General features: G+C 51.7%; 1 protein-coding gene and 1 long non-coding RNA gene across 2 annotated transcripts; one reads left to right on the forward strand and one right to left on the reverse strand.

The window, feature by feature from the left end:
- Positions 1-11,337: 11,337 nt before the first annotated feature.
- LOC122465613 lies at positions 11,338-12,870 on the reverse strand. The gene is made up of 2 exons (XR_006290588.1): positions 12,273-12,870; positions 11,338-12,086 (listed from the first exon to the last, which is right to left on the reverse strand). It is a non-coding gene; the product is annotated as an uncharacterized LOC122465613 (long non-coding RNA).
- A 2,088-nt stretch (positions 12,871-14,958) lies between these two features.
- On the forward strand, positions 14,959-27,152 carry LOC119566012 (maestro heat-like repeat family member 5). The gene is made up of 12 exons (XM_043545243.1): positions 14,959-14,974; positions 15,691-15,878; positions 19,203-19,340; positions 20,124-20,240; positions 20,774-20,917; positions 21,299-21,475; positions 22,205-22,360; positions 22,874-22,996; positions 23,385-23,487; positions 23,925-23,999; positions 24,844-24,997; positions 26,217-27,152. The coding sequence occupies exons 1-11, from the start codon at positions 14,959-14,961 to the stop codon at positions 24,954-24,956; spliced, it is 1,350 nt and encodes a 449-aa protein (XP_043401178.1). The 3' UTR covers positions 24,957-24,997; positions 26,217-27,152.
- Positions 27,153-27,579: the final 427 nt, after the last annotated feature.

Genomic DNA, 27,579 nt, shown 5'->3' on the forward strand with positions numbered 1-27,579 from the left:
TTACACGTAAACCAGGCCATGCAAGGGATCAGGGGAAAGGTGAGGAGCTGCCAAAAGTCACTCTTCTCTCTGTCTAGATCTGTGTCTCCTCAGTGCTTATGAAATGACAGGAATTGTTCGGTGTTCACTGAAACGTGCTGTAAGTTGTGGGATCAGCCAAAAATTAGCTTCCCCAGAGGTACCAGCAAGGAAGGTCAGCAACCCCCGGGTGGGGTGTGATACAACCCATCCATAGCCATTGCCCAGCAAGGAAGCTCCCATTCAATGATTCACCTGCCTGAGGCCACAGCAAGGGAATTGCTCCACCTTGCTGGGAGATTGAGCAACGCTCCGCCCCCACCCGAGACATGCCTGGACTGGGGCTTCCCAAGCACAGGGACTGAGGGTACAAAAACCAAACCCAAACCCAGGGGCCCATGCTTGGCCTTTCTCCTTCCCCCACCGACACTGCAAGCAAGAAAGACACTGAAGACTTGAGACTCCAACTGAGGGGACTGGCCCAGATTCCAAGGGAGAAATCTGGGTGCTCGGGACTGCAAAATCCAGTAGGGGGAGAAAAACGGCTTTGTCTCGTTGTTGCCCAGTCTAGGAGGGTTGAGAATTCAGACTGTGCGCTTAGGTGTTTATTTCCTTTGGTAACTAACTTGGATTTTTTGCCGTTCACTTCATACCACTGAAAATCTCTATTTTGTGCCAATAAACTTGTTGACCCATTGAACTTGAGCAGTGAGTTTCCCTGAAGTGGATGGTAAATTCCTCAGTTATCAAAGGCTGGCGTAGAGCCACTTTCCACTGCTGAAGTGGGGAAGCAATTTATACGATAGGGAGCCTGCTCCTGAGATACAGGGCTGGGAGCTGGGGGGATCCGGCTGGTGCCTCCCTGTGTGACTCAGGAGTGGCTCCGGGAGCATTCATGCGATCAAGCTGGGTGATAACAGCACCTGGCGGGGGTGCTGCTGGTCACTAGCAGGGCATTGTGAGACACAGCCCAGGCTGGTGAGGGTTCGGGGGGCACAGCGGTCCCTTCGTCCCAGGCTGCACCTCAGGGGGATCCCATCACAGGGTCCCCCTCCAGCACCCACAGGCAATAGCGAGCCTCGAGGAGCAGCGTTTGGGCTTTGCTGTGAGGTGTCCCTTTCCAGTCGGTGCTCTGTCTCTTGTCCTGGACACACCCCTGTCAATCAGGAATTGCTCAGCTGTGCTCTGCAGAGAGCTGACTGGTGACACAGGGTGCAGCCCAGGACGGGACGGAGGTGTGGCAATGCTGAGCGTCACAGGCCATGGGCTTAGACAGCTAGAAAATCACAGGAACAACACGGATTCACCAAGCGGAGTTAGGTGCTGAAACTCCCCGTACAGCGCATGGGCCACACAGGCACCATACAATACAACTCCCGAAATCCAGCTCACTGGGCAGGGAGCCAGCCAAGCCCTTGAATGGGAGAGACTGACGAGGGGGAGGTGTCCAAGCCCGACCCTTCTCTCACAGCACGCACCTGGGCTGTGTCCAGCTGCCTAGCGTAGCTCGGGGCGTGAGTACCAACCTCAGGGCAGAGTGTTACACACCAGGGCACACACCCCATGGGGATTGGGAGCGCGATAGTTTGATTTCACCCACCAAGAGCCAACTCCCCAGGCAGGACAACAGCCTGAAGAGGGAGTCCCAGACACTCCCCTTGGGCACTCTGCTCTGTCCTGCCACGGAGGCCAGCCTGCCTTTGGGCTCCATCTGTGGCTCAGGGAGGCCTGAGCATGAGCTGGTGCTGCCAGCGTCACCCCCCACTGTCTGCAAGGGAGGAAGGATTGAACCAGGGTCCCCATGTTTCAGGTCAGGGTGTGAAGCACGGTGCTGTGGTGGGGCTCTCTCCCGCGCTCCTGTGGAAGTTGGTTCCCTGCGGCTAAATAAGGAAAGAGCTCGGGCCGGGGGATTGGATCACCGGGGTTTCCTAATTCCGACCTCTCGGGTGGGTTCCTGCTCCACTGGACAGTGTCATCCAAAGAACATTGTTAGAAATCAATCATGAAAAGATGCGGAACGACAGCAAGCCCGGGGGTTTCAGGACAGGGAGACCAATTCAGGCAATCAGAACAGCAGATAGGACACATTTGGAGCTCCTATGAGGCTCCAAGCAGACACGTTATAGAGACAGAAACTGGCCAGGAATTCTTGGAAACTGGGTTAACACTTATCAAAGTATCCGTTTGCGTTATGCTGAGGGGCTTTGGGGATGGGTGTAAACTATTTCCCTGAATCAAGATTCCACTGGCAGCTCGGTCCACCATGTCAGCAAGAGAAGAGCTGCGGTCCCTGGGCATTGAGCTCCCCGGGGCCTTTAACACCACAGTCCTGGGGAGGGGGTGCTGAGAGGGACCATCCAGTGAGGAACACAAGTCCTTCTACCATCCACCGCACCCTTTTTTGGAACGGCTGCTGATGGCTCCCCCCATCTGTGGGAACTGTAATTCCCTCTGCCACCCTCTATCTGGGGGTTTTCTCTTCTGCACCTATCTGGCAGGGCAACCCCCTGTCTGAACCCCTGATCCGCTCCCAGTTTTGTCCCTCTGCCCAGCCCTCCCCTCTAATTTCCCCCCTTCGGGGGGATTTTCCCTGCCTTTGGTTGCAGGGAGCAGATGCTGATGGTGAGTGAGGGCAGCAACTTGCAGATGTCACTGAGCAGGTGATAAGAACAGAAGAGCAAAGAACGGCCAGACGGGGTCAGACCAAAGGTCCATCTAGCCCAGTGTCCGTCTGCCGACAGTGGCCAGGGCCAGGTGCCGCAGAGGGAATGAACAGACAGGAATCATTTCGGGATCCATCCCTTGTCGCCCCTTCCCCAGCTTCTGACAAACAGAGGTTAGGGACACCATCCCTGCCCAACCTGGCTAATCGCCATCGATGGACCGAGCCGCCAGGAATCTCTCTTGTTCCCTGTCGAACCTTTTGATCCCAGGACGCTGCTCAGGAACAGCGAAGTACCAAGTTGTAACAAAGAAGCAGCTTCTGAGCAGCTCCTCTTCTTCCTCCCCTCCTATGGGGATGAGCAGCCCCCCGCCAACTGTCTCTCTGCCCCGGCCCCCTTCACCTCATCACCCCTTCAGCCTCCCTCCAAATGTCCCCTTATCCCCACCACCTCTTCAGCCCCCTTCAGCCTCCCCCAAGTGCCCCGGTCCCCTTCCCCTCATCGCCCCCCTCAACCTTCCCCCCCTCCTAGGCTCCTCCCCAGCTGCCCTTTCAGTCTTTCCCCCCTACAGCCAACTGCCCTCCTTCAGCCTTACCCCCAAACCCCTCACCTAGCTGCCCCACATACCCCCTTTAGCCTCCCTCCCCCGCAACTGCCCCTTCTCCCCCTCACCCACTCCCCTCCCTCTGCCTCTCCGCAAATTCCCAGCTCCACCACGCTGAGGTTCCCTTCCCCACAACCATCCGCTTCCTTCCCATGGGGAACAGGAAATGCTTTTGAAAAAACCTCTTGTAAAGTAAAAAGTAAAACAATCCAAGCAAGCCCCTCCCATGCTTTGTGCTGGGCGCCCAGCTGGGAGTTTGTGTGTGTTCGGCTGAGGAGGGGTTGTTCTGAGCACACTCCCTTCAGGGAAGGGGTGGAGTTGGCCAAAGGGGCACCTTGAATCCTTAGCAGAGAATTCCTTTCTCCACGATGTTAGCTGAGCGTTGCTGTTCCATGTCACCTGACGAATGCAGCATTTGAAACAATCTGACGGTAAATCCCTTGCCCTCTTAGTTGCTGGAGTTCTCCCACCCTCTGCTCTTGGGAGCTCACCACAGGACACGGTGTCTTATTTCCAGAGCATCTTGGAGATTAGACGGGACTGAAGTTGATGAGGTAAAAAATGAAGCATAACCCCTTCCCTTCCCCCTTTTGACTTAGGAAAAATGAATCCCGTCCCCTTCGTCCAGTCCCAACCCGGCCCCACCAGAGCTGCTGCGGCCATGAGAGAGGTGCCTCTCACATGGCCCTGAGCTGCTACGGTGAGAGAGGGCTGGGGGGAGTCCTCTCTCCCTCGGGCAACCTGCATCCTAAACCCCTCATCCCCAGCCCCACCCCAGAGCCCGCACCCTCAGCCGGAGCCGTCACCCCCCTCCCCCTGCACCCCAACCATCTGCCCTAGCCCTGAGCCCCTCGTCCCTAACCCCATGCAACAGCCCACACCCCAACCCTCTGCCCCACCTGAGCCGCTCCCACACTCCGAACCCTTCAGCCTCACCCTGCCACACACTGTCCATGTGCAGAATGAATTTTGCAATCTGCACCCAGAGACAGGGGAGGGGTCACCTCTCACTTTCATATTGGTGCACAGAACAAAATTAATTCCACACACGGACAGAACAAATGAGAGGAAACACTACTCCTGACTTTCAACCTGTCTGCCACATCTTGAATTTCATACACTGACCGATGAGAAGAAAGGGCTCTCAGGTGACTGACAGACCAACAGTTGTTCACAGGAATTATTCAGCAAGTATTTTAGAAGACCTGGAACACTGGAGGAAATCATCAACTGCTAAGAGACAATTAATGGAGAGAAGCAGCAAGAGGAATCCCATACTTTGGATTGGTTGTGTCTTATTTCCCTGATTTGAAAGAGACCAAAAGGACCCGAGTCTCCTCGCTGTGGATAGCCCCCTGCTCGGCCAGTCAGCATTGAGACGCTGAGGGGCAGGAGGCTGAGAGGTCTCACCAGATGTCTCAAAGGACGGCCCAGCTCACCATAGAGGGGATCACTCTCAGATCTGGACCCACCCCTTTGGGAGGACCTCCCGCAATGTGAGCAACCCCCCCTTCCTCGCCCACACTCCACACACACCCCTCCTTGGTAGATGGAGGAAGCAGAGCAAAGGGAGAAAAGAAGCAAGAGAAGAGGAGAAAAGAGGAAAAGGGAAACCAAAAAGGATAAACCCCAAGGTCCCCAGTCATTCCAAGGGTCACAGTCCGAGGTAGGAAATCAAAGTCTGCCCCCTTAAGCCAGTGTTTTCTGTGCCGAGAATTCTGCCTGCAGCAGGTGCATCAGACCCAACAGGTTCCAAACCTCTAGGAGACTCTGACCTTATCCAAGGGAAGTTCGTTTTCTGGCACAACCAGGGGTAGGAAAGGAGAAAACTCCACAGAGGCTCCTCCTCACGCTCACAGACGTGAATCCTAATTCTCTCCCCGGCCTCGAGGGGAGACCTGGAGAAGGAGACCTGCGGCAGCAAAGCCGGGGGGGTCTCAGCGACTGCCCTGGCCCTGCACCTCGGCCCTCCCCTGCTGATGTCGGGGTCTCTCGGGGAGGTCACCCCCTCCCCACCACCTTTGCCCAATGGGCTGAGTTCCTGCAAAAGGCCTTGGTGATGTCACTGCCCCACCCACCCCTCCCCTCCAAGCTGATGTCCTGCCCCTGCCCAGCCTCTTTGAAGGTTGGAGTTGTTGCCCCTGGATCTAGGGTTGCCAACTTCCGCACCCAACAAAACTGAACACCCTTGCGCTCCCCTTCGCCGAGGTCCCGGCCCGCTCACGCCATCTCCCTCCCATCTGTCGCTCCCTCTCCCCCACGCTCACTCACTCGCTCATTGTCACCGCGCTGAGGAGGGCTGGGCAGGGTCCCTTTTCAACTGGGTGTTGTCGGGATGCACCTGGGAAGGAGGGCTGCCTGCCAAGCACCTTCAGGAGGAGGCGTCCCTCCCTGTCAGAAAATCATCTCCCTCCCTCAGCTCAGTGGTGGCCTGAATTGCCCCTTCTCCCGGCAGAGCCAGAGGATTGGAAGCCTCACTCATTGCCACACTCAGTGCTTTCTACACACACAGACTCACACACACATCTTGCAAGGAAAACCTCACCAAGGAGCCACATGCACCTGTGGCTTCCCTGCACCCCTGCTCTCCAGAATCCAATCACCAGGAAAGCTTGCCGGGCCCAGAGCTGGCAGGGCGTCCGGTGCTGGAGTATTGAAGCTACAGTGACGGCACTCAGAGGAAAGATGCTGATTGAGTTAAAAATTGGCCGGTCAGGTTTCCAGTCCCCTCACAGGTCATTCCCTCACTCGAGCAAAGGGGCACATCTCAATTCTCAGCTGGCTCAGTCGAGCTGCATCGTTCTTGTTTCCACTCAGTCAGGTTTGAGGCCTGTTTTGCACCCTGTCTTTGAGAAGACAGCCAGAAACTACTCTCTGAAATAGCAGATTCAGGAGGACGTGTTATCGCTCCTGCCCCAACACAGACAGAGAAAGAGAGAAATGTTCTATCTTTGAGGGTGGGACTCCCTGCCCTTGGCCAAAGACGAGCACCTCTCTTTGACCTTTGTCGCTCCTTCAGCTTTTCTTTCAACAGGGAGCCCGAGAGCTCAGGTGCTGGAGCGCTGCGTTTGTCAGTGAAGGTCGGTGAGCTCTGTCATAAATATAAAGGGAAGGGTAAAGACCTTTAAAATCCCTCTCACCTGTAAAGGGTTAAGAAGCTAGGATAACCTCGCTGGCACCTGACCAAAATGACCAATGAGGAGACAAGATACTTTCAAAAGCTGGGGGGAGGGAGAAGCAAAGCCTCTCTCTCTGTCTGTGTGATGCTTTTGCCGGGGACAGAACAGGAACGGAATCTTAGAACTTAGTAAGTAATCTAGCTAGATGTGTGTTAGAGTCTGATTTCTTTAAATGGCTGAGAAAATAAGCTGTGCTGAATGGAATGGATATTCCTGTCTTTGTGTCTTTTTGTAACTTAAGGTTTTGTCTAGAGGGATTCTCTATGTTTTGAATCTCATTACCCTGTAAGGAATTTACCATCCTGATTTTACAGAGGTGATTCTTTTTACTTTTTCTTCTATTAAAATTCTTCTTTTAAGAAACTGAATACTTTTTCATTGTTCTTAAGATCCAAGGGTTTGGGTCTGTGGTCACCTATGCAAATTGGTGAGGATTTTTATCAAACCTTCCCCAGAAAGGGGGGTGTAACATTTGGGCGGTTTTGGGGGGGAAAGACATTTCCAAACGGACTCTTTCCTAATAATAATATTGGTTAGACTTTGGTGATGGCAGCGAAAGTCCAAGGGCAAAAAGTAAAATAGTTTGTACCATGGGGAAGTTTTAACCTAAGCTGGTAAAAGTAAGCTTAGGAGGTTTTCATGGAGGTCCCCACATCTGTACCCTAGAGTTCAGAGTGGGGAAGGAACCTTGACAAGCTCTAATGTCATTTGGCTCTTCTACCAGCAAGTCAAAACACAGGAAGGCTTTCCTCATTTGACAGTACTGGGGTTGTCGGAGGGTCTGTCCACACTGCACACTGAGCCTGTCTCTATGTGGCCTGGGCTTGCTGACTGGTGTTCCCAAGCCAGTGTTTGAGCATCCAGACTGCAGTGGAAACTCAGGGCTCAGACTGTGTCTATCCTACCGCAGTAAGTCGTCCTAAGTTACGCTGCTCCAGCTACATGAATAACAGAGCTGGATTTGACATAGCTTAGGTGAACTTACTGCTGTGTCTACACTGGGCTGGGTGGATGGGAGACGCTCTTAGGTCGACTTACCTTCCTGCTGTTGTTCCCTGCACTTAAGACGGAAGAATCCCATGCACTACTACAGGCTGGGGACTGACTGGCTAAGTGGCAGTTCTGCAGAAAGGGACCTGGGGATTACAGTGGATGAGAAGCTGGATATGAGTCAGCAGTGTGCCCTTGTTGCCAAGAAGGTTAACGGCATATTGGGCTGCATTAGTAGGAGCATTGCGAGCAGATGGAGGGAAGTGATTCTTCCCCTCTCTTTGGCACTAGTAAGGCGAAAATCTGGAGTATTGCGATCCGTTTTGGCCCCCACCTACAGAAAGGATGTGGACAAACTGGGGAGTGTCCAGCAGAGGGCAACAAAAATGATTAGGGGGCTGGGGCACATGATGGATGAGGAGAGGCTGAGGGAACTGGGATTAGTTAGTCTGCAGAAGAGAAGAGCGAGGGGAGATTTGAGAGCAGCCTTCAACTACCTGAAGGGGGGTTCCAAAAAGGATGGAGCTTGGCTGTTCTCAGTGGTGGTAGAAGACAGAACAAGAAGCAATGGTCTCAAGTTGCAATGGGGGAGATCTAGGTTCACTCGGAGGGTGGTGAAGCACTGGAATGGGTTACCTAGGGAGGTGGTGGAATCTCCTTCCTTAGAGGTTTTTAAGGCCCAGCTTGACAAAACCCTGGCTGGGATGATTTAGTGGGTATTGGTCCTGCTTTGAGCAGGGGGTCGGACTAGATGCCCTCCTGAGGTCTCTTCCAACCCTAATCTTCTGTAATTGTATGATTCTATCAGTCCTTTGTCCATCCCCTCAGACAGCATCGACTTCCCCTCTGGCCAGTGGGCGCTCAACTCCCGCTCTGCCCCAGACCCCCCCTACTCCACACCTTCCCCCAAGCACCGCCCCACCTTTTCCTGCCCCACCCCCCAATCACCCCTTCCTCTAAACCTTTGCCCATTCTCTTCCCGCCCCTGCTCCATCCCCGCCCTGCTTCTATCCCACCCCTTCCCCCAAACCCCCACCCTGCCTCTTCCCCGTCTCCTTCCCCAAGTATGCCATGTCCCCGTGTTATACTTAGAAATGAAAACCAGCAGGGTATTTTTTAGGGGATAAGGCAATATGCCATGTTTATTGTGAATACAGAAAGAATTAAAGTAAGCGATCAGTTATAGCTGTAACATTCCATTCTCTCACACATTCATTCACTCATACATAGAGTCCTGCAAGGTTGTTATAGTTACCAGCCTGGAGGTTGCTCGTGCCAAGTTACTGGCCAGGTGGCCTGGACACGAGGATGGAACCAAGTCTTGTCAGATGCGCATCCAATGCTCCTGGAGGGTGGCTGCAGTACCAGACTCAAAGTTCTCAGTTTTTAGAGTCTGTCTTTATAGGAGTTCATCCTCATTCAAATCCATAGGGTTTGCTTTGTCATGCTGTTTTCACATTTGAAGTGATAATCAATCACTGTTCTCATGTTTAAAATGACAGTCCATCACGCAGATGGCACAGCAGTGACAGCTTGTTGTTATCTTGTTCTTCGGTTCTCTGGCCCCTCTGTCCTTGGGGTAGTTGGGGATGGATTCCGGTTTGCCCTGCGGAGTCATCCGGTAATCTCCATCCTGCACATTCTTTGGCTGAATGTTCCTGGGTAGTTATTATTTGTTAGGCTGGCACTTCAACCTTTTAGTACTCATTCGAACATACATTTACAATCACACCCTATTTCACTTAACGTAACTATTTTCAAATCATTGGGGCATGAGAGACTCCAATGAATCTATCCATGCCACTGGTCACACATGAAAAAAAACCAAGCAAGATAGGAATGTAAAAGTGGACGAACAACAAATCTTGTTCCTGAGTTCAGAAAAAACATTTGTAACATGTTATTATCATATCACTTTTAGGACAAACTCTTTGTCGCTGAATGTTTTTCTTCAATTAGCACAGACCTTGCAAACTAACAGGCCTGCTTCATTTAGCAGAAACTCAGCAGGATGAGAGAACAGGCTGAGAGACATATTTCTTTCTAATAATACAAGCCAAATCCGGGGTCTGTACTGGACCATATTTTCCCGAAAATAATTAATGTATTAATTAATTTTAATTCAACATAATCCCCCTTTTGACAGTAAGATTATTAATCACTAGTAAAAAGAAATACTTGTGGCACCTTAGAGACTAACAAATTTATTTGAGCATAAGCTTTCGTGAGCTACAGCTCACTTCATCAGATGCTGTAGTTCATGAAAGCTTATGCTCAAATAAATCTGTTAGTCTCTAAGGTGCCACAAGTCCTCCTTTTCTTTTTGCGAATACAGACTAACACGGCTGCTACTCTGAAACCTGTTAATCACTAGTGTCACTTCTTATTTAATCTGTTTAATAGAAAGTACGGGGAGACAATTTGGGCCTGTGGCTCTCGTCTTGCACACATTCCAAACATCCCAGTTAGACAAATACAATTCAAAACCAAAACAATTAGTAGGGGATGTTGCATTACAGATAGTTTGCCAGTAGTTGTGGGAGACCATCCAGAAAATATGTAAACTGTTATCTTTCTGCAGTGGCAATTCTTAACATGTCCCCGTCTGCATGCATAATATGGATTGTTCGGTTTCCCACATTGCCTTTTGTCTGTTCTCGGAACTGTGTTACCTCTTTACCTTTTAAACAGGTGAGTGGTGAATTCCTGCTATTCAATGCCAAGACTGACAGAGAACTCAGCTAAATCAGTGCTTACAGTAAGCAGAGACTATTCTGGCTGTGCCAAATAGTAGGTGTGATTATTGGTAAACACAGCATTTACATTGCATTTACATTTGTCCACTGGTGGGTTGCTAACACTTCCATCCTCCCAAAACACCTCCTCCCAGGAATTAACACATACACATTGCTCATTATATAATACTTTGGTTTCATTGTTTAATTCATCCCACATACACGATCCTAGTGAAATGTCTTTACTACAGGGCTCTGGAGCAACAGGTAGGGACAAGCACACCCACTTTTGAGGAGTCCACTCGGTATAACCTCTCGTGTCCAATAGCTTCCCTCCCTCCCCAGCCCACTGGCTCGAGATCCGGGGTAGCCAGAACTATCCAATGTGCAATAGGGGGAGTGGGCTAACTTTCCATATCTTTGCTTCCAGAGACTGTTAATGTGCAATCCTGACAACAATTTCTCCAATTAAAAGGTCTGGTTTTACCATGCTAGAAACATACTTGTCAATATGAGTAGATGCAGTATCAAACAATGACCTTTTTCTTTGCTTCAACAAGTGTATTAAAACCTTGGTGTTTCCTGATATTACCCAAAACTTTTCGTGTGCCAATGTGGACAAAGCAAGTATCTGCATTTCAGTACATCAAATGGCTATGCATGGTTTTGCATTTTTACCTGTTTCTTATGCAGCAGCCAGGTGGTAGCATTGAGCCATTACTATAGGTTCCATCTAGCTTTTAAATTACCAAGACCTATTTGGACTAGATCCACATTAGCATGTATCTGTTTCTGTATCAGGCTGTCCTGTAGCTGGGACAGAGAGCTTAATTTAATTTTTAATTGCTTTTAAATCCACAGAATTCATGAGTCCTGCTCCCACACCAAAACTCCCCAGCATTGTATCCATAAGATCTCTTTTGGCCCTAGTGAGAGGGGAATGCTGGTGTGTTCTTATCCACGCTGAAAGAATGGAAAGGGAGTAAGGTATACATTTGGGCTCTATGTTAGAAACATTTAACCTTGTCCAATCCATGTTAATTTTTATGTTTACCAGAAGGGGGCTTACTAAAACTTTCACCAGTGTGGTCTGGACCTTGAACAGTGCAGGTTTCTTCATGGACCTTGGTGTATTTCTCATAAATACGTACTCTTTTTCCCACTTCCATGCACAATCATCTGGGAATGCCTCTGTGTGTGTGTGGGCAGTATACGACAATAACTGTTACCAAGGTTCCTGACTTTACAAACCCATCCCAAATCTAGGGGAGTAAGGGCTAGTATGCAATTGTGGTGCTGTCTCCAAAATAGCCTTCAGTTTGTATCCCCACCATCCAATTACTTTCCCTCCCCGTGGGGACTGAGATGTTTACCTGTAATACCAATTCTCCCTCCCCCACATAAACATGAGTGCTTCCTAGGGGTTTTAAAGTAATGCTGGTATTCAGATCAAGCCACCGTATCTGGATGTCCGGATCATGGAAGGGAATCCATGGGGTGTTTTCTGATCCTGAGCCATTTCCTAACAGTGTAACAGCTAGGATCGTTCAACCTTCTCCCAGGGGTCCTGGGACACGGGTGTCGTCGTAGCACTGCTAGTGGGCCTCCTCTGCTGCGACTGCGGACGCGAGTAAATTCATCCAACTCAAGGACCACCAAACCACCTGTGGCTTCATTCCTCATGCTGACTGGAATGTCACTTGGCTCTTCTCCAATGTCGTTTCTCACAGCTCTCCTGACGAACCGAATGTGCAATCTGGACCGGCTGGAGAATGCACACCCTCAGCAGGGGGAGTAGCAGCAGCACAATCCGGTGTTCAGGAATCCTGTGAGAATGATAATAAAAACACACCACGTCCACAGGTCCTGGTATCCAGTCAGCACCGGGGCATTGTGCCTAAAACATAATTGTGACAGTATTAATTCAAGCAAACAATTTAATCCGTGAAACGTGAACCCACTTCAATTTACCATCCTTATCAATGCGGTAAATGAGAGGGCTGAGGTGACCAACTATGGAGTAGGGACCACTCCACTTTGACTCCAATGTGTGATCCCTTTTGACCAATTTTAAATATATTACCTGATCTCCTGCTTCCCACAGTTGAGAGTCCCCAGCTCTTTGCTGATCCATTCTTTTGTTCATTAGCTCAATTCACCCTGTACTGTAGGGTGCTTTTATCTTCCTGCAGCTGCTTCAGCCACTGCCAGTGCTCATGAGTCCCAGTTAGGTTGTCCCCTGTCAATTCCACAGTTTGCTCTGGGTCGATAACCAATTTCATACCTTGCCCAAAGAGATTTTGATACAGCTGGATTTTAGTCCTCAGCCTATCACTGCTATGAATGGCAGCCAGAATAAGTGGCAGCTTCTCAGGCCAATTTCTGCCAGTGTTATCTACGACCTTTCTCAGTGCTTCTTTGATAGTGCGGTTCATTCTTTCCACTTAGCCAGAAGATTGAGGCCTGTAGGGTATGTGGAATTTGAGAGTAATTCCCAGAGCACAACTCCCCTACATATGTCCCTCCATTATCAGAGTCGATGACCTCGGGAGTTTCATATCTGCATACCACTTCTAAAAACAGCTCCTTGGCAGCCGTTCAAGCACTGTTGTCCTTGTGGGGAAGGCTTCAACCTACCCTGAAAATGAATCTATAATCACAAGTAAATACCTTCCTTATTTCTGGACAACATATCAATTAAATCAATTTGGATTCTATGCCATGGGCCCAGTCATTGATGGTGGAACATCTGAGGTTGGTGTGGGGGTCGAGCTTTATTCCTGGCACACTGTACACAATTCCTAACCCAGGTCTCTCCATTATCACTCATGCACTTCCATTCTGCTACTTGCTTTAACCTTTTCAGCGTCCCTTCTACTCCTTCATGCATAAACTGGTGAGCTATGCTCACTAGCTCTTGTCTTTCAATTCTCCTGGGGGAGCGGAGAGTATCCTGAGCCTTATGTTCCTGTTTTCTGGTTACCACCGCTACTCCTTCATAATCTCTGTCTATTGCATCGGCATGGTTGTTCCAAATAGTCTCAGCTGCTGAGCCCGTACCGTGTGCCTTTACATGTCTGATCTTTAGTTGATCAAGGTGAGTGGTAACCCAAGCATAAATCCATTACCACTGCTCTACACATGCTCTCTCTTTTCCATCTGCGGATTCCCAATAATTTCTTTGCAAGTCAAACATCCAGTGTTGTGCCCCGTTCACACAATAATTACTGTCAGCAAAAATATACACAGTCTTAGGGGAGTTCTCATACTGTTTTAAAATTGATAATACAGCATGTAGTTCAGCGTGTTGTGCTGAGCCGTGATCCAAATATCCTTTGATTACTTCTTCTTCTAAATTTATGGCAGCATATTTAATTCTTTTCTTGCCCTGGATTACCATGGAACTGCCAGTGAAGCAGATACATTTCTCCTGGCCCACTGTATTCAATTCTTTGAGACCTTCTCCCCCTTCATCCGTTGTAATGGCTGCCACCTGTCTAGTGGCAAAGCCCAATTTCTGTCTCAGACTCTTAATTAGTGACTTGCAGTGGTTATGATTTGTGGGTGTTCTACCCTGCTCCAGTGTTAATTTCTTTACCATGCCTTGGAGCACGATTCTCTCTTGCAATTCTTTCAGAGGCTTCAGCCTGATCTGCCAGGAATTTTTCTCTTTCTCTGCATTCCCGGAGCGCCTCTTTTACTATTTCCGCTGGCTCTGTGTATTAGTAGACAGCACCTTCCAATTGTCTGCTCCCTTTTCCGTTTGGTTTAGCTTTTCCTGTAGAGATGCCTTTTCCTCTTTACAGGAAGCTAAGCGGAGGTAAGAATCATTATATGCCTCCCACAATAGCCAAATTGCTGCTGCAACTCTTTTGGCAGCACTAGAGGGTTTGTACACAAGGATATACTGAGCCAATCTATCCTATAGGTCTGAAATGGTGCAGACATCAGCAAGGGCTTGTTCAGTCAAGGACTGTGCCCAAATTTCTGAAGGATTTGCTTAAAAGGGGTGATCTCCTAAGCAAAAGATGAGGTTGGGGCCACCTCCAGTTCTATTTCCCCTTCAGGCAAAATTTTACCCTGCCTTTTCTTGAACATTTTTAAAAAGCTTGTTCAAACTTTCCTGTCACACCTGACAGTTCAGCGAGTGACAACCTAGATTTTGAAACCATAGCTTATCAAATGTTCCCATCACATCTGACACAGGTCAGCGAGTGACACAGCCTAGATTCTGGGCTCGTCACTGTGACGCACCCTAGTCACACCTGACACAGCCTAGGTTCTGCAAAACTTTCTCGTCACCCCTGACATAGTTCAGCAAGTGACACAACCTGGATTCTGAAACCGTAGCTGAATAATATTTACCTCTGCCTATATACTTCAAGGCCAGGAGTTGGACAGACTCCTATATCCTTCAGAATTTGTCAATATGAGCTCCATAGTACTTTTTACTTGTATATATCTTTTACCTCTTCATATATATATATATATATATATATATATATATATATATATATATATATATATATATATCTCCTTCAAGACCTAGGGGGTCATATTTCTTTCTAATAATACAAGCCAAATCCAGGGTCTGTACTGGACCATATTTTCCCAAAAATAATTAATGTATTATTACTTTTAATCCAACACCTGCTCCTCCCCCATCCGCCCGGAGCATCCTGAATTCCGTGAAACAGCTGTTTTGCAGTGGGCAGAAAGTGCTGGGAGGGAGGGGGAGGGGTTGCTCAGTGGGGCCGCCGGAGGGCGAGATGCACACGCCAGCAGGTGAGGACAGAATAAGCAGCAGGTTTCAAACAAACCAGAGAAAGTATTTTTTCCACACAATGCACAGTTAACCTGTGGAACTCTTTGCCGGAGGATGTTGTGAAGACCAAGACTATAACAGAGTTCAAAAATGAACTAGATAAATTCATGCAGAAGAGGTCCATGAATGGCTATTAGCCAGGATGGGTAGGGATGGTGTCCCTAGCCTCTGTTTGCCAGGAGCCGGGAACGAGCGACAGGAATGGATCACTTGATGATTCCCTGTTCATTCCCTCTGGAGCACTACTACTGTCGGAAGACAGGCTACTGGGCTAGATGGACCTTTGGTTTGACACAGTATGGGCAGTCTTGTGTTGCTTATGTTCTTGGTTGTAGGAACCAGTCCTGGCTATTAGAGGAGCAGATGGCTTCAAAAGACCACTCTTGTGGATCTGGGAATCCTGGGCAAACTAATTCCCTTCCTTTCGAGAAAGACAGAAACACCCATTTCCTCCTTCTTTCTATTCCAGGCTTCGTTCCTTTTTCCAAAGACTCGCCTCTCGGGAGCACAGAGAGATCCATGTGCACAAAGTGCTCGTCCAACCTGCAGCCACTGAGGCATGCTCTGGCCTCAGCCCCCAAGAACAGGCATTGCCAGAAAAGCCCCAGAGAAGAAAATGCTCATGGACCATCCTGTCAGGCATGAAAAGACTCTCTGTCTGTTGCCAATCCCACAGCGCGATGGCAGAGAGCAATGGAGGAGAGAAGAGCTTCCTCTCCAAGAAGGTGGACACACTTGTCCCTGAAGAAGAAAGCAGCTGAGAACCAAGTGGAGGCAGAGGAGGTGAAGCTGCAGGAGATGACAGACAAAGATGAAGTGGATCTTACAGGTGAGGATTCAATCCACATGGTTTGCAAAGAGCACGTGAGGAATACTCACACCAGTCACTCTACAAGCCTGAGACATCAGGGGCTTCTCATGGGACAGTGATGGGCACCTCCGGCTCGGGAATCCATGTAGAGGGTGGCAGAGGTCCATCGCTGAGGTAGGGAGAGCTGACAATGTCAGGTCACCCCGCTCTGGGGATCTGGCACGGTGGGGTGGGGAGTACAAACATTGCTCCAGGCTGTAAGGAGAAGAGAGAGGCTGGATGTTGGAGGAAATCATTTCTTTTCTCCTGGATCGGGTCCCTTTCATCAGGAAAATGCTCCAGAGGTCTCAGCAGGTCACAGCTGGGAACCGTACCAGAGCTGAGTCATTCCTTCTTGGGGGGTTCAATGCAAAAGGAGGCCTGGTGCCCATCACTGACAAGAAAGGGGTGCAAGGGGAGGGGAAGAGTAGATGACACCATTGAAAAGAAACTGGCCCCTAGGGAAGAAGAAGCCTCGTGTGGTCAAAGCCCCCAGCTAGGAGTCAGGAGAGCGGAGTTCTCTGCTGAGCTCTGCCAACAACCTTCAGTCTGACCCTGGGCAATTCGCTTCAGGGCTCTGTGCCCAACTTCCATCCTCTGTAAACCAGGGAGAAGACATGGAAAAGCAAAAATGTTAAGCATGTTTTTTTCTGTTCCAGGGACGAAGAAGTAGCCGTCTGAGTGGAAGGGGAAGTGGAAGAAAGGATGCCCAGAAGAGCAGGAAGAAGAGCGCACTCCCAGCCCCTCATTAACAAGCAGCTCCCATATGACGATGGTAATGACGCTGTGTGACTGTGCTCATGGAAAGCATCCCTTGCTGTGTGTATGAATATCTCCCGGAGCTGGTATCTCTTACAGAACTACCTGCCCCTTGCTCAGGGGGCTGAAAACAAACACTCGTCTAGGGTGATCAACTCCAGGCAGTCTTTATCTGGGTTGCTTGAACGACGCCCGCTTTGACAAAGGGGTTTAGGCACCTGAAGAAGTCCAGAGGTGCTTTGTGGGATTGGCAGAAGTGCCTGACTCAGGTGCCTAATTCTGATGCACTTTCCATGGCACACAGGCACGGATGAAAATCATACAAGGCCCATCCCAGCACTTGTAGGGGTAACCCACATATCTCCTGGCTGTGGTGTTTTGGCCCATCTTGTGGCACCAGGACCACTTAGAGACAGAAAGAAAAGGAGTCTGCTCTATAGCCTTAGTTAACAGCCTCTTGGCTTTTCACTCATGTGGTCGAGGCTCCTGCACTAAGCTCCAGAGGTCCCAGGTTCCCTCCCGGCTGCCAACATCTGGACTCCATCCGAGCTAGAAAGACACCTACACACCTTTGTAACTCTTGCTGTTAGGGACAGAGCTCCCTGCAGCACATTCAAAAGTCTGCAATTCTGGGAGCTTCTGACACGCCGGGGGGCTGGAGTATGTATGCGAGTGTGCCACGCTGGTGTGCTCTACTGCGTCCTTAGCTGCTGGCATCCAGGACAGACGGTGCTAATCCAGCGCCATGCAGGCCAGCTGCAGTAATCCCCAGGGGGTACCCTGGCACAGAATTTCAGTCAAGCTTACCTGAAGACCTTAAATCCAGGCCATTTGCTCTTGATTTGTCCAACCTAGTTCTCAATGTCCCCAGGGCTTGACCACCATGTCCAACCTTCCTCACCGAACTTGGAAGTCAAATGACTGGAAGTTTTTTGTATCCATCTGCAGTCTTCCTCTGTAGATGCCTGAGGGGACCAGCAGTACTTAGATCAGCAAGAATGGAGTGAAGAGAGGAGGGGGATTTTAATACTAGTTTCCTTCCATCTCTGTCACACTGAGCAGTGCAATCTCCCCTTCCAAGCTCCTGAATCCTCTATCAGAGCATGTTCTGATTCAGTGTCTGACCCTGTCCACCACACTGCAGTAGGATTCAGCTGCGAAGCGACGCTTGACCAAACACTGGGTCTCGTTACACCCAGAAATAGTCAGAGTAACTCCAGTGAGGTCAGGCAAGTTCCTTGGGACTGACCCTAGCATAACAGAGCAGAATTTTGCACAGTCTGGTGGTCACTCTGTGGTCAGTACATGCTCACTGTCTTGGAAACAGTGGTGCTAGCTTCAGGAACAATAACCCATTAGGGGAAAAGAATAAATACAACGTTCTCTGAAGGGACTTGCCCTGCCTCAGCCTCCCTGCACCAATTAGTGTCTCCTCTGAGAGACGCCTTTCCTGCCTACATTCCAAGCCTCTCCCTGGGGAAGGCAAGAGGTGGCCAAGCAGGGAAGGTCTGACTTCTGTTTCTGAAGAGCGACAATGTGTCTCTGGCTGTAAGTGAGATTTGAGATGTCACTTTGTGAACCCACCACCGCAGGGAGGATGGTGTGTGTGTGTGTGTGTGAGATCCACTACACAATGAAGCTGACCTACCTTACCTCGGCATACAGCCGCCACAGCAATTCCATCCCTGGTGTGTGTCCGCACTTTGCTGCTTGTGTCGGCAGTGCACGTCCTCACCAGAAGGGCTTGTCTTGATTGTAGGGTCAGAGTGGGGCATTGTGGGAAGGCTCCTGAAAGCCAGTTGACGAAAGCGATGCGGTGTCTGTACTGACGCTGCATCGACCTAACGGCATCGACCTGGACTCTCTGCCACTTGTTGAGGTGGAGTTATGAATTTGGCACCCAGGGGCAGTTCTGCTGACTGGAAGGAAATTCCATAGTTAGGGTGATGCAGGGTGAGCGGCCTTGCGTTGAACTAACTCTGGAGTGTAGACCAGGCCTTAGTGTGTCCTCGCCACCTCCAATCAAACCAAAGAGGTGTAAATAAAGTTTTCCCCAGGTCAAAGTTACAGATCTTAAGTGGTTTATCTGATGGTATGCTGGCTCAGTTGTCTTCTGCTCCAGATGGCCCTTTAGTGAGCAGGTGCAGTGCGGGTGTCTCTTGGAAGTCTCCAGCTTTCTGGCTCTGTAAACTGTGGCTAGAAATCTTCCCAGCATGGAATCATGAGAAGACCAGTACTTTGGACTGGGCCAGAAACACTGGGCCTAGGAGAACGGATCTCCTCAGGATGGTTTCAGCCCTTCCAGTCATGGCTGGAAAGCCAAAGCACAGGCTCTGCACCATAAAGAGAAATCATGGGGAATAACGTCATCCAGACTCTTCTCATCTTTCCATCCTGTTTCCGTTCCAGGAATGGGGGAAGGTTCAGGAGCCTCCAAATGTCCCCACCCCTCTCAGAAGCCAATACTGTTTTGTAATACGCTGGAGAGGAAAGGAGACATGACAAAAGGACAAGAGCGAATGGCAGTGGGGGCAGGTGGCAGATTGGGAGAGCTGAGTGAAATTCTTTCCCCCCTCCAGGCAATGAAGACCATTTACGAGCTCCTTTTCCTACGGGGATACCGAGAAGCCATCCTGGAAATGTATCCCCAGCTGCTCATTCTCTGCGTCAGGCAAGTGCAGTACGTGCTGGATCTGCACTTGCCAGGGACCTACATGGCCAGGCAGACATCCAGCCCCGAGGAGGGATCCAGCTGCCTCAGCCCCCTAAGGTAATGACTGAAAGGAAAAGGAAGAACAGATTTGTTCGGCTAAACACATGGGGGCTGTTCATGGCCATCAGTTGTTCGGGTGCTGTAGTTAGCCCAGGCTCAGTTCGGAGCAGGTCCCTCTTGAGGGAAAAGGGTTGAGAGCCGTGCGTTCTTGTGAGTCACACTCGCTCATCTGACGCCGTCCACAGGCCAGCTGCTTTCCCTACACACTCAGGCAGCAGCCATGTTTTGTGCATCCATCCACATGTGCCACATGCCACAGTGTCAGCACTTTTATCAGTGCCTGCTGAGCAAATCCGTGGGCCTCTGTCCCAGAATGCGGAGAGAGCCACACCGGCAGCACATGGGGCCAGGCACCACAGGATGTCAGCATCACAGGCAGACAGGAGGAAGAGGGAGCAGTTCAACTGGTTCTGTAGGCACAGTTAGGGGCTTCCATCTACACGGGAAAGACAGAGCGCCAGAAGACACCTCAGGTAGCGTAAACTGATATAGCTTTGCTCGCTTACACCAACTAAGGATCTGGCCCCACATGCCTGCTTGAGTCCTGTTACCTGTCACAGTAAAGAATCAAGTATTCAACCATAGTGTGTGATGCCATCAACCACCTGAAGAAGCTACAGCGTCACTAACTGGTTACAAACTCAGTGAAACTGCAGTGTAGACAGGGTATCACACTGGATCTATCCTTGGGGAGGCTAGCTACTGCTGACCATGCTGTGTGTCCCAGGTCTTGTGCAGATTTGAGAACCCTCAGCTCCCTGCAGTTTTCAGAGAGGCAATCACCATCGTCCAGAGTGAGGAGGAGGAGGAGCAGAGAAATATCGCCCTGGCTTTCTGCACTGAGGTGAGATTCATGAGTTGACAGGCACAAGTGGGCTTTCTGGAGAGCAGCTCACGGCAGTAAGCTCTGGGGTACATTCTCAGCAGCTTAGCAGCCCTACCACCAGCTAGCTCCTCTCCGCACATGGATGGTTGCGGGGCATGGCAAAGAGAGGGAGGGAGAGACAGGGTGAGATTGCTCCTGGCTGGATGTGCCTAAATGGGATTATGTGACAAGAAGCGATGTTCCTCCAGTGCCCCAAGGCCATGCTTCTCTCCTCACCTTTTCCTGGGCTTCTGCTTTTCTTCTGCCCCACGGCTCTCTCCATGGCACTCAATGAGGTCTGGAGATTCCCCTTTCCCTGGGGGCTTATTTGTGACTTGTGCATTAGTCTAAATTTGGGGAAGGAACCAACTGAAACAGCAGCAATTGGCTCCCTACTCACCAGAGACTTTGCATAGGAGGAAGTGGCCCTTTGGGAAAGACGACTGTCCAGGGAACAGACCCCACAATAAGACCTCTGCTCCTCAACCTGATCTTCATTTGGCTCTTGCCAGTTTCTCCAGAGTCCTTCCATTGACACCATCCTGACAAGATCAGTCCTCCAGGCACAGCTCATGGACTGGACCAAAGATGCAAATTCCATCATACGGAGGCTCAGTCTGCGAGGCCTTGGCAGTATTGTGTTCCAGCCAGAAAAGGTGAGAGCCGGGGATTGCCCAGGGGACCCAGGAAGCCAATGTCCATCAAATAGCTCAGAAATGAGAGGGAGAGCCACACACAAGCCTTGATGTTTCAAACACAGCCCTCAAATGGTGGAGGTGCTTTCGGAGCAAATCAAGGCATGCCGTGCTCCCTGCTCCCGTGAGCTGAGCCCTGATTGCAGATGGGATGCAATGGGGGAGGCGGGGTGAGCAAAGACAAAGGTGACAGTGAGCAACTGGCACAGAGTGACAGGAGAATGACTTTCTGCCCCGTTGGGGGGCTGTGCCCTCCGTGGTTTCTCGTCGGTGGCAGTGGTCCAGCATGTGCTCCAGGCTGTCACCTGGGAAAGTAATGAGCTGCCTTCTTCATTCCGGCAGGTGCAATTCTTACGGGCCCAGCTGCCAGCAATCCTGGCCGTCTTTTGTGACAGGGATGGAGGGCGTGTCCTGGAGGCCATGCATAAAGCTGCAGACATCATCCACCTCCTCAACAGGGAGGGGCTTGGCTCCATCTCCCAGGATATTGCAGTCAGCCTTCGCCCCTTCATTGATGATGTAAGGCTTGGAACCCCCTCAAAGAAGCCCACTCCCCCCCTCCACCTGTCTCTGATGCCCTTGTCTCTCTCTCCCCATCCCCTTCCTCCCGCCCCTCAGGCCTGCCATGGAGCCTCCAAGGAGTGCCCCCGCCATGGGTGGGGAATCTCCTGCTGAGCCACCTCCCTGTCAGAGCTCTTCTCTCCAAAGCTCAAGCTCAGTGCCATGCTCCCAGCCCCTGCTGCAGCCTGGCCTGGGGGAGAGGGGGCCTGGCACTGGGCAGATGACCAGCTGTCTGGAGAACACAGGCTCCCAAAGAGGTGGAGATTCTCAGCAGGAAAGAGGTGGGTCGGGAATGGCCCGGCTCTCAGGGGCACCCAAGAGCAAAAGAAATGCTGTCTTTTGGAGCAGCCAGTCCCTGCCAGGCTCCAGCAGCTGCTTCTCCCCTTCCCCACACCAGTCTCCAGCAGCCTTCCTGCCCTCTCCCCTCATCTTCTCGGGTTCCAGGATTCTGTGCTCTCCAGACAGAAACTGCCTCTGGGACACCCTGGGCTGCACTGTCCCGCACAGGGTCTCAGGCCCTGCACAAGATGTCTATGGCGCTGGCCTGGTGGCCTCCCTGCTCCCGCCAGCCAAGGTAGTTCCCACAGGGGGAACCGGAGCAGCGTGCGCATTACCACTCAGTGGCGTTCTGCTCTGATGCTGCCTGGCTTTAACCGGGGGTCCCCACCCCCTGTGTGTCATTGCCAGGAGAAGGGCAGTGTGCGCTCAGCTGCCATTGTACTGCTTGGCAACGTGGTGAGCAGGGTGCAGGACCCCGACAAACCCTTGGTGCAGCAGGAAATCATCCACTGCTTGCTCCCCCTGCTGCTGCATCTTGAAGACCAGGAGGAGAGTGTGAAACTGGTAAGTGCCACGGTCATTATTGCCTTAAGAGCAAAGAGCCAGGATCCCCTGGGGCCCCCACTCCATTCATCGCCAGAGCCCCTTGCCCAAGTGGAGTCTTCTCCTCCCTGCTTCACTCCATGCTGGAGCCAAGTGCCTCATCCATCCTCACAGCACACAGCACAATTGGGAAGAAAAGCCTTCTTCTGGGAAAGAGGAGGGGCCTAGCGTAGCGGGGCCGGGAGTACTGCTGCTGGCCCCGGCATGGCCCAGGGCCTGCGTCCCCCTGAAGTGCGGGGCCCCCCAAAGCACGGGGCCCTGGGCAACCGCCCCAAACCATCCAAAGGACAGGACAGCTCTGGCTCTCTCCAGCCAACTCTCCCTTTCCTCTCCTCAGCACACTCCTGTGGAGAACAAATTACAGGAATCTCCACTGGCAGGAAAAGCAGGAGAACAAGGGACGGGGAAGGTTCCATGTCCCCCAGACTATCCCTCTCTCAGGGAGAACCCTCTTGGTCTCCTCTTCTCTTGCAGTCATGTAAACTGACGCTCTTCCGCTGCGCAGTCTTCCTCAGGTGGGCTCATTTGAAGACGCTCTTCCGCAGCATGGCCTGGGATGGCTCCTCACAGCTCTTGAAGTGTGTCTGGATCTGCTTGGTAGGTGAATTCCTTGTGCCTTGAGAGTGCTGAATGGCAACTTGAGGAAGACCTTTCTAACCCCACACCCTGAGTACCCATCCGCTTCGGTCGGGCTGCAGGACTCCGTTCCAGGCTCTCTGCTGGCTCATTTCGGCAGGAGTTACAATCCCTTCACATTGTTGACATTTTTCTCCACAATTCTCCGACCTTCAAACTTTTGTCTTTTCAAATGAAAGCTGAGGTTCTGGAGAACACAATGGGAACTTCAGAGGGGTGCTGCTCTGGTGTATGGGTTCATATTGGCGGTTGCCATGGCCTGGCTATATGCTTTGGCTTTCCTGGACTATTCGCTGTGGAAAGAACATGTCATTTCTATATTGTGCATTTCTTCCTTCTTTCTTCCTAGATGCAGAACAACGAGAGCCACATCCCCAAATTCCTGTTCCAGGCCTTACAGTACCTGGAAAGCTCACAGACAACAATAAGACATTCAGCAGCCCGATTCATTGGTAAGCAGAGCAAATTCACTTGATCTTTTCTCAATGCTTCCTTCAGAGCCCTTTTCTGGACGGCTGCTCTGTTCCCTCCAACAGCACCAGAATCCTAAAATGGGGGGTGTGTGTGTGTGTGTTTGTGTGTGAATTAACATGTATTCCAAGATGATGGGAGCAACTTAGCTGAATCGACTGCACCAACTTCACCCGCCCACAACAACTCTTTGGCTGTGCCTAGGGGAAACCAGCAGGATGTGAATTCAATCTCCTTTGGAAATCAGCCTCTCAGTAACTTCTGGGCGTCTGATGCTTTCTCGAACATGCTTTGTGAACAGATGTAAGGAATGTCTGGAATTTCCCAAGGGTGTCTTGGGGGAATGGCTGCATCATTAGCAGTTTTCAGCGAAGGATCTGAAAAGCCATGAGACCCATTGTATTCATTGTATGTCTAGGAAATACTATCCACCATTACTGCGATTTGTTGTCTGAAACCGTGAATGAAGATGGCATCTCCCGCCTGTATGAAGGTAAGGAAATACCTCTGTGTGTTTGGGCCTCTGTGGGAAGCACAGGGGTGCAGCACAGGGCCTGAACACAGCTTTGCATGTGTCCCTCTCAGTCTAAGGACAGCGTTGAAGGAAGAAGGATGGTCACACGAGCTTTCATCAAGGTCCCACAATCTGTGCACGGGAGCAGGGGAATTCCATCCCTAGCTCCTAGTGTAGACGTAGCCTTAGAGCTGTGTGGGGAGACTGTCTTCATCAAGGTCAGAAAGTCTCTAAAGGAAGGCCTGACCGAATTGAAAAGGGCTCTTGTTATTCAGGATGATGATGATGATGATGACGATTCCCCTCTGTAGGGAAAGATTCATCACCTGCCCTCCCTGGAATGGAGTGATTGCAGGCCAGGGACCTTCACTCCGAGATTGGTTATCAGCTCCTAGGAAATCCCATGAGGGCACATGGGAAACACTTTTCCCTGTGAGCTCTTCAGGAATGAAGGCACAGGGCCACAAAGGATTTCAGGAGACGTTAGGAGCCGAAATCCCTTTGTGGATCTCGGCCTAAATGTTGGATGGTTTAACGTGGCTGCCGCTGTCACTTGCCTGTTCCATCCAAAGAACAAGTGCCCCCAACCGTCTGTGTGGACGGGTGTGTGGAGGAGTGTCTGCCAGCAGAGGGGGAAGTTAGGCAAGAATGGGGTCTCCTCTCTGTCCAGGGCTATTTTGGGAGGAGCCGAGTTGTTGTTCTTGTGCCCTTAGAATCTTGGGGAGCGAATAGCAGGGGGCAATGGCCATCGGAAGGGGAGGTTTCCTAGGTACCAGTCACATCAGCACCATGGGGTTTTCAACCCATTTCCTCTTGGTTTCAGCTTTTCACGAAGTGCCTTTGAAATCGGACAGGACTACGTGGTACATCCTCAACAGATATTATAAATATTTGCAGCAGCTTGAAAATCTCGTGTTGGGTTCTGCATTCGACTAGGGAACCGGGACCGACTCCGAAGAGCTCTTTGTCCTGCTATGGTAAATACAACAGACGCTTCTCAACTTTTTGGTGTCCCTAGACTCTGTTTGCCAGAAGCTGGGAATGGGGGACAGGGGACTGATCACTAGATGATTGCCTGTCCCTTCATTCCCTCTGGCATTGGCCACTGTCGGAAGACAGGATACTGGGCTAGATGGACCTTTGCTGTGGCCTTTCTTATGTCCTTATGTTTGGAACCGGGGCTGAACAACAAGGTGGATATCAGCAGATGACCCAAAATTATGTCGATTAGTCAGGCCTAGAGAAGACTTGGAAGAAGTTCAAAGGGATCGAAGAAAGCCATGTCACTGGGCAGCACCATGGCAGATGAAAACCAGCGCTGACCAAGGCAGGGCCATACACATGAAAGCAGTGAGGTGAACGACTCCTCCATATCGCTGGTGTCAGAAGCCAAAGCACGGCTGGTTGGGCCCAGTGGTTGGAGCAGTGGCGCTGGGGCCTCGTGCTCAGAGTGGTGGAGGCCGAGCCGAGGGGAGCCAAGGGTTGGAGCCGGAGTCCGGAGTCAAGAGCAGGATTGGAACAGGCTGGGGAATAGGGCAAGGGCCGGATTAACGATCCCCGGCCAATGGGAGCTGCGGGGGAACTTAGCCTACAGGCAAGATCAGCTCCCGGGACAGAGGTTCCCGGTGTGGTGCTCGTCGCGCTGACGTGGCTGGCGGGGGGAAAGGAACGGCAGCGTGCGGAGCCGCCTCGCCCCCACCCCAGCCAGGCAGGGGTTTAGTGGCTGCAGCCTGGGCCCCCCTTAGCCCTACTCCTTTCCTGAGTGCACCATTGCCCCACTTCTGCCCCATTCCCACACACTGGTACAGGGCAGAACCCTGGAGCTGATCTGTGAAATCTCTCTCACTAGAAGGAAGTCACTGCAAAGGCAGGACAACCCCACCTTTGGGCACCATGGAGGACATCTCATCCCACTGCACAGAGCCCTATATTCACACAGCTTCTCGCATGAGATTCCCTCACTCATCAAAGCCAGGCGGAGAGAGGAGAAATTCTCCCCGACTCCCTTTTACCATTGCCAGCCCACAGGGGAGCGGAGGTTGCGGGGGGTTGGGTGCTCTCTTGAAGAAATGCCAGCTCTCAGGGAAGTTGCCAGTGAGCATCAGGAAAGTGGGGTGGGGTTGTGCCGTGGAAAACTACCCTGCTTGAAGGTTTTGTTCTTCTCATTTGGGTTCCTGCCCTTTCTCCCTCTTCCAGACATCGAGAGGCCAACAGCAGCCAATTGAGCCCACCACTGATCCCATCTCTTGTGAGACGGCAAAGCAGCTTTGATGGGAAGGAGGAGACAGAAGAGGCCGAGCAGCATGTGCTGGGCTGAACCAGCCACACAGAACCCCATAGTCTAGGTGGAGAAAGCCAAGCCCCTCCCCAGCCCTGCCGGACATGCTCCAACTGGAGCACCAGAGTGTAAGGGAGCAGCTCAGCTCACGCTAGGCAGACCGCTGAAAATGGAGGATGCACACTGTAGGCTCCAGTCCAGAAACAGCTCAAGCCCCTGACTGCAGAGCTCCGAGGCGCCGAGACCCAGCCGCATCCCCGGGGGCCTGCAGACATGCAAGGGAGATCGGAGACTCTGGGAGTTTCCCACGCCGGGAATCCAGAGACCCCCAGCCCATGGCCTAGAGACATCTCCTAGGAAGTAACCTGGGTGAACTAGCCATTGTCATCCCCAGGCTGGATCCCCACTGACTCAATGGCAAACACATTGGCCACGGACGAGGCCCTGGGCGAGGAGCCGGTGGAGTAACGAGGGCCTGGGTCCACCTGCCCTGGCTGCCATCCATCCTTTGGTGGCTGCCCACGTCCCCATTGACCCACTAGACTGCACAGCCCCAAGAGGAGGGGCAACCATCTTGCCTCTGAACTCTCAGCCAAACAGCCCTGCACTGACGGGCAGCTATACTGACTCCGGCCGTTGGGCCACACAGCATTGAGGGAGAGAGTAACCATATTGTCCGTTGCCATCGGGCCACACGGGCGTAAGAGACAGGACAGACATATGGACTCTGAGCGTTGAGCCACACAGCCCCGACGGAGAGGGCAGCCGCACGGACTCTGGTCGCTGGGCCACACAGCCCCGACGGAGAGGGCAGCCGCACGGACTCTGGTCACTGGGCCACGCAGCCCCGGACAGGAGAGGGCGGCCGCACGGACTCTGGTCGCTGGGCCACGCAGCCCCGACAGAGAGGGCAGGCCGCACGGGACTCTGGTCGCTGGGCCACAGCAGCCCCGACGGAGAGGCAGGCCGACGGACTCTGGTCGCTGGGCCACACAGCCCCGACAGAGAGGGCAGGCCGCACGGACTCTGGTCGCTGGGCCACACAAGCCCCGACGGAGGAGGGCAGGCCGCACGGACTCTGGTCGCTGGGCCACACAGCCCCGACGGAGAGGGCGGCCGCACGGACTCTGGTCGCTGGGCCACACAGCCCCTGACGGAGAGGCGGCCGCACGGACTCTGGTCGCTGGGCCACACAGCCCCGGACGGAGAGGGCAGGCCGCACGGGACTCTGGTCGCTGGGCCACGCAGCCCCGACGGACGAGGCGCCGCAAGGACTCTGGT

The sequence above is a fragment of the Chelonia mydas genome, chromosome 4 (assembly GCF_015237465.2).
Source record: "Chelonia mydas isolate rCheMyd1 chromosome 4, rCheMyd1.pri.v2, whole genome shotgun sequence".
In the NCBI taxonomy this organism is placed as follows: Eukaryota; Metazoa; Chordata; order Testudines; family Cheloniidae; genus Chelonia; species Chelonia mydas.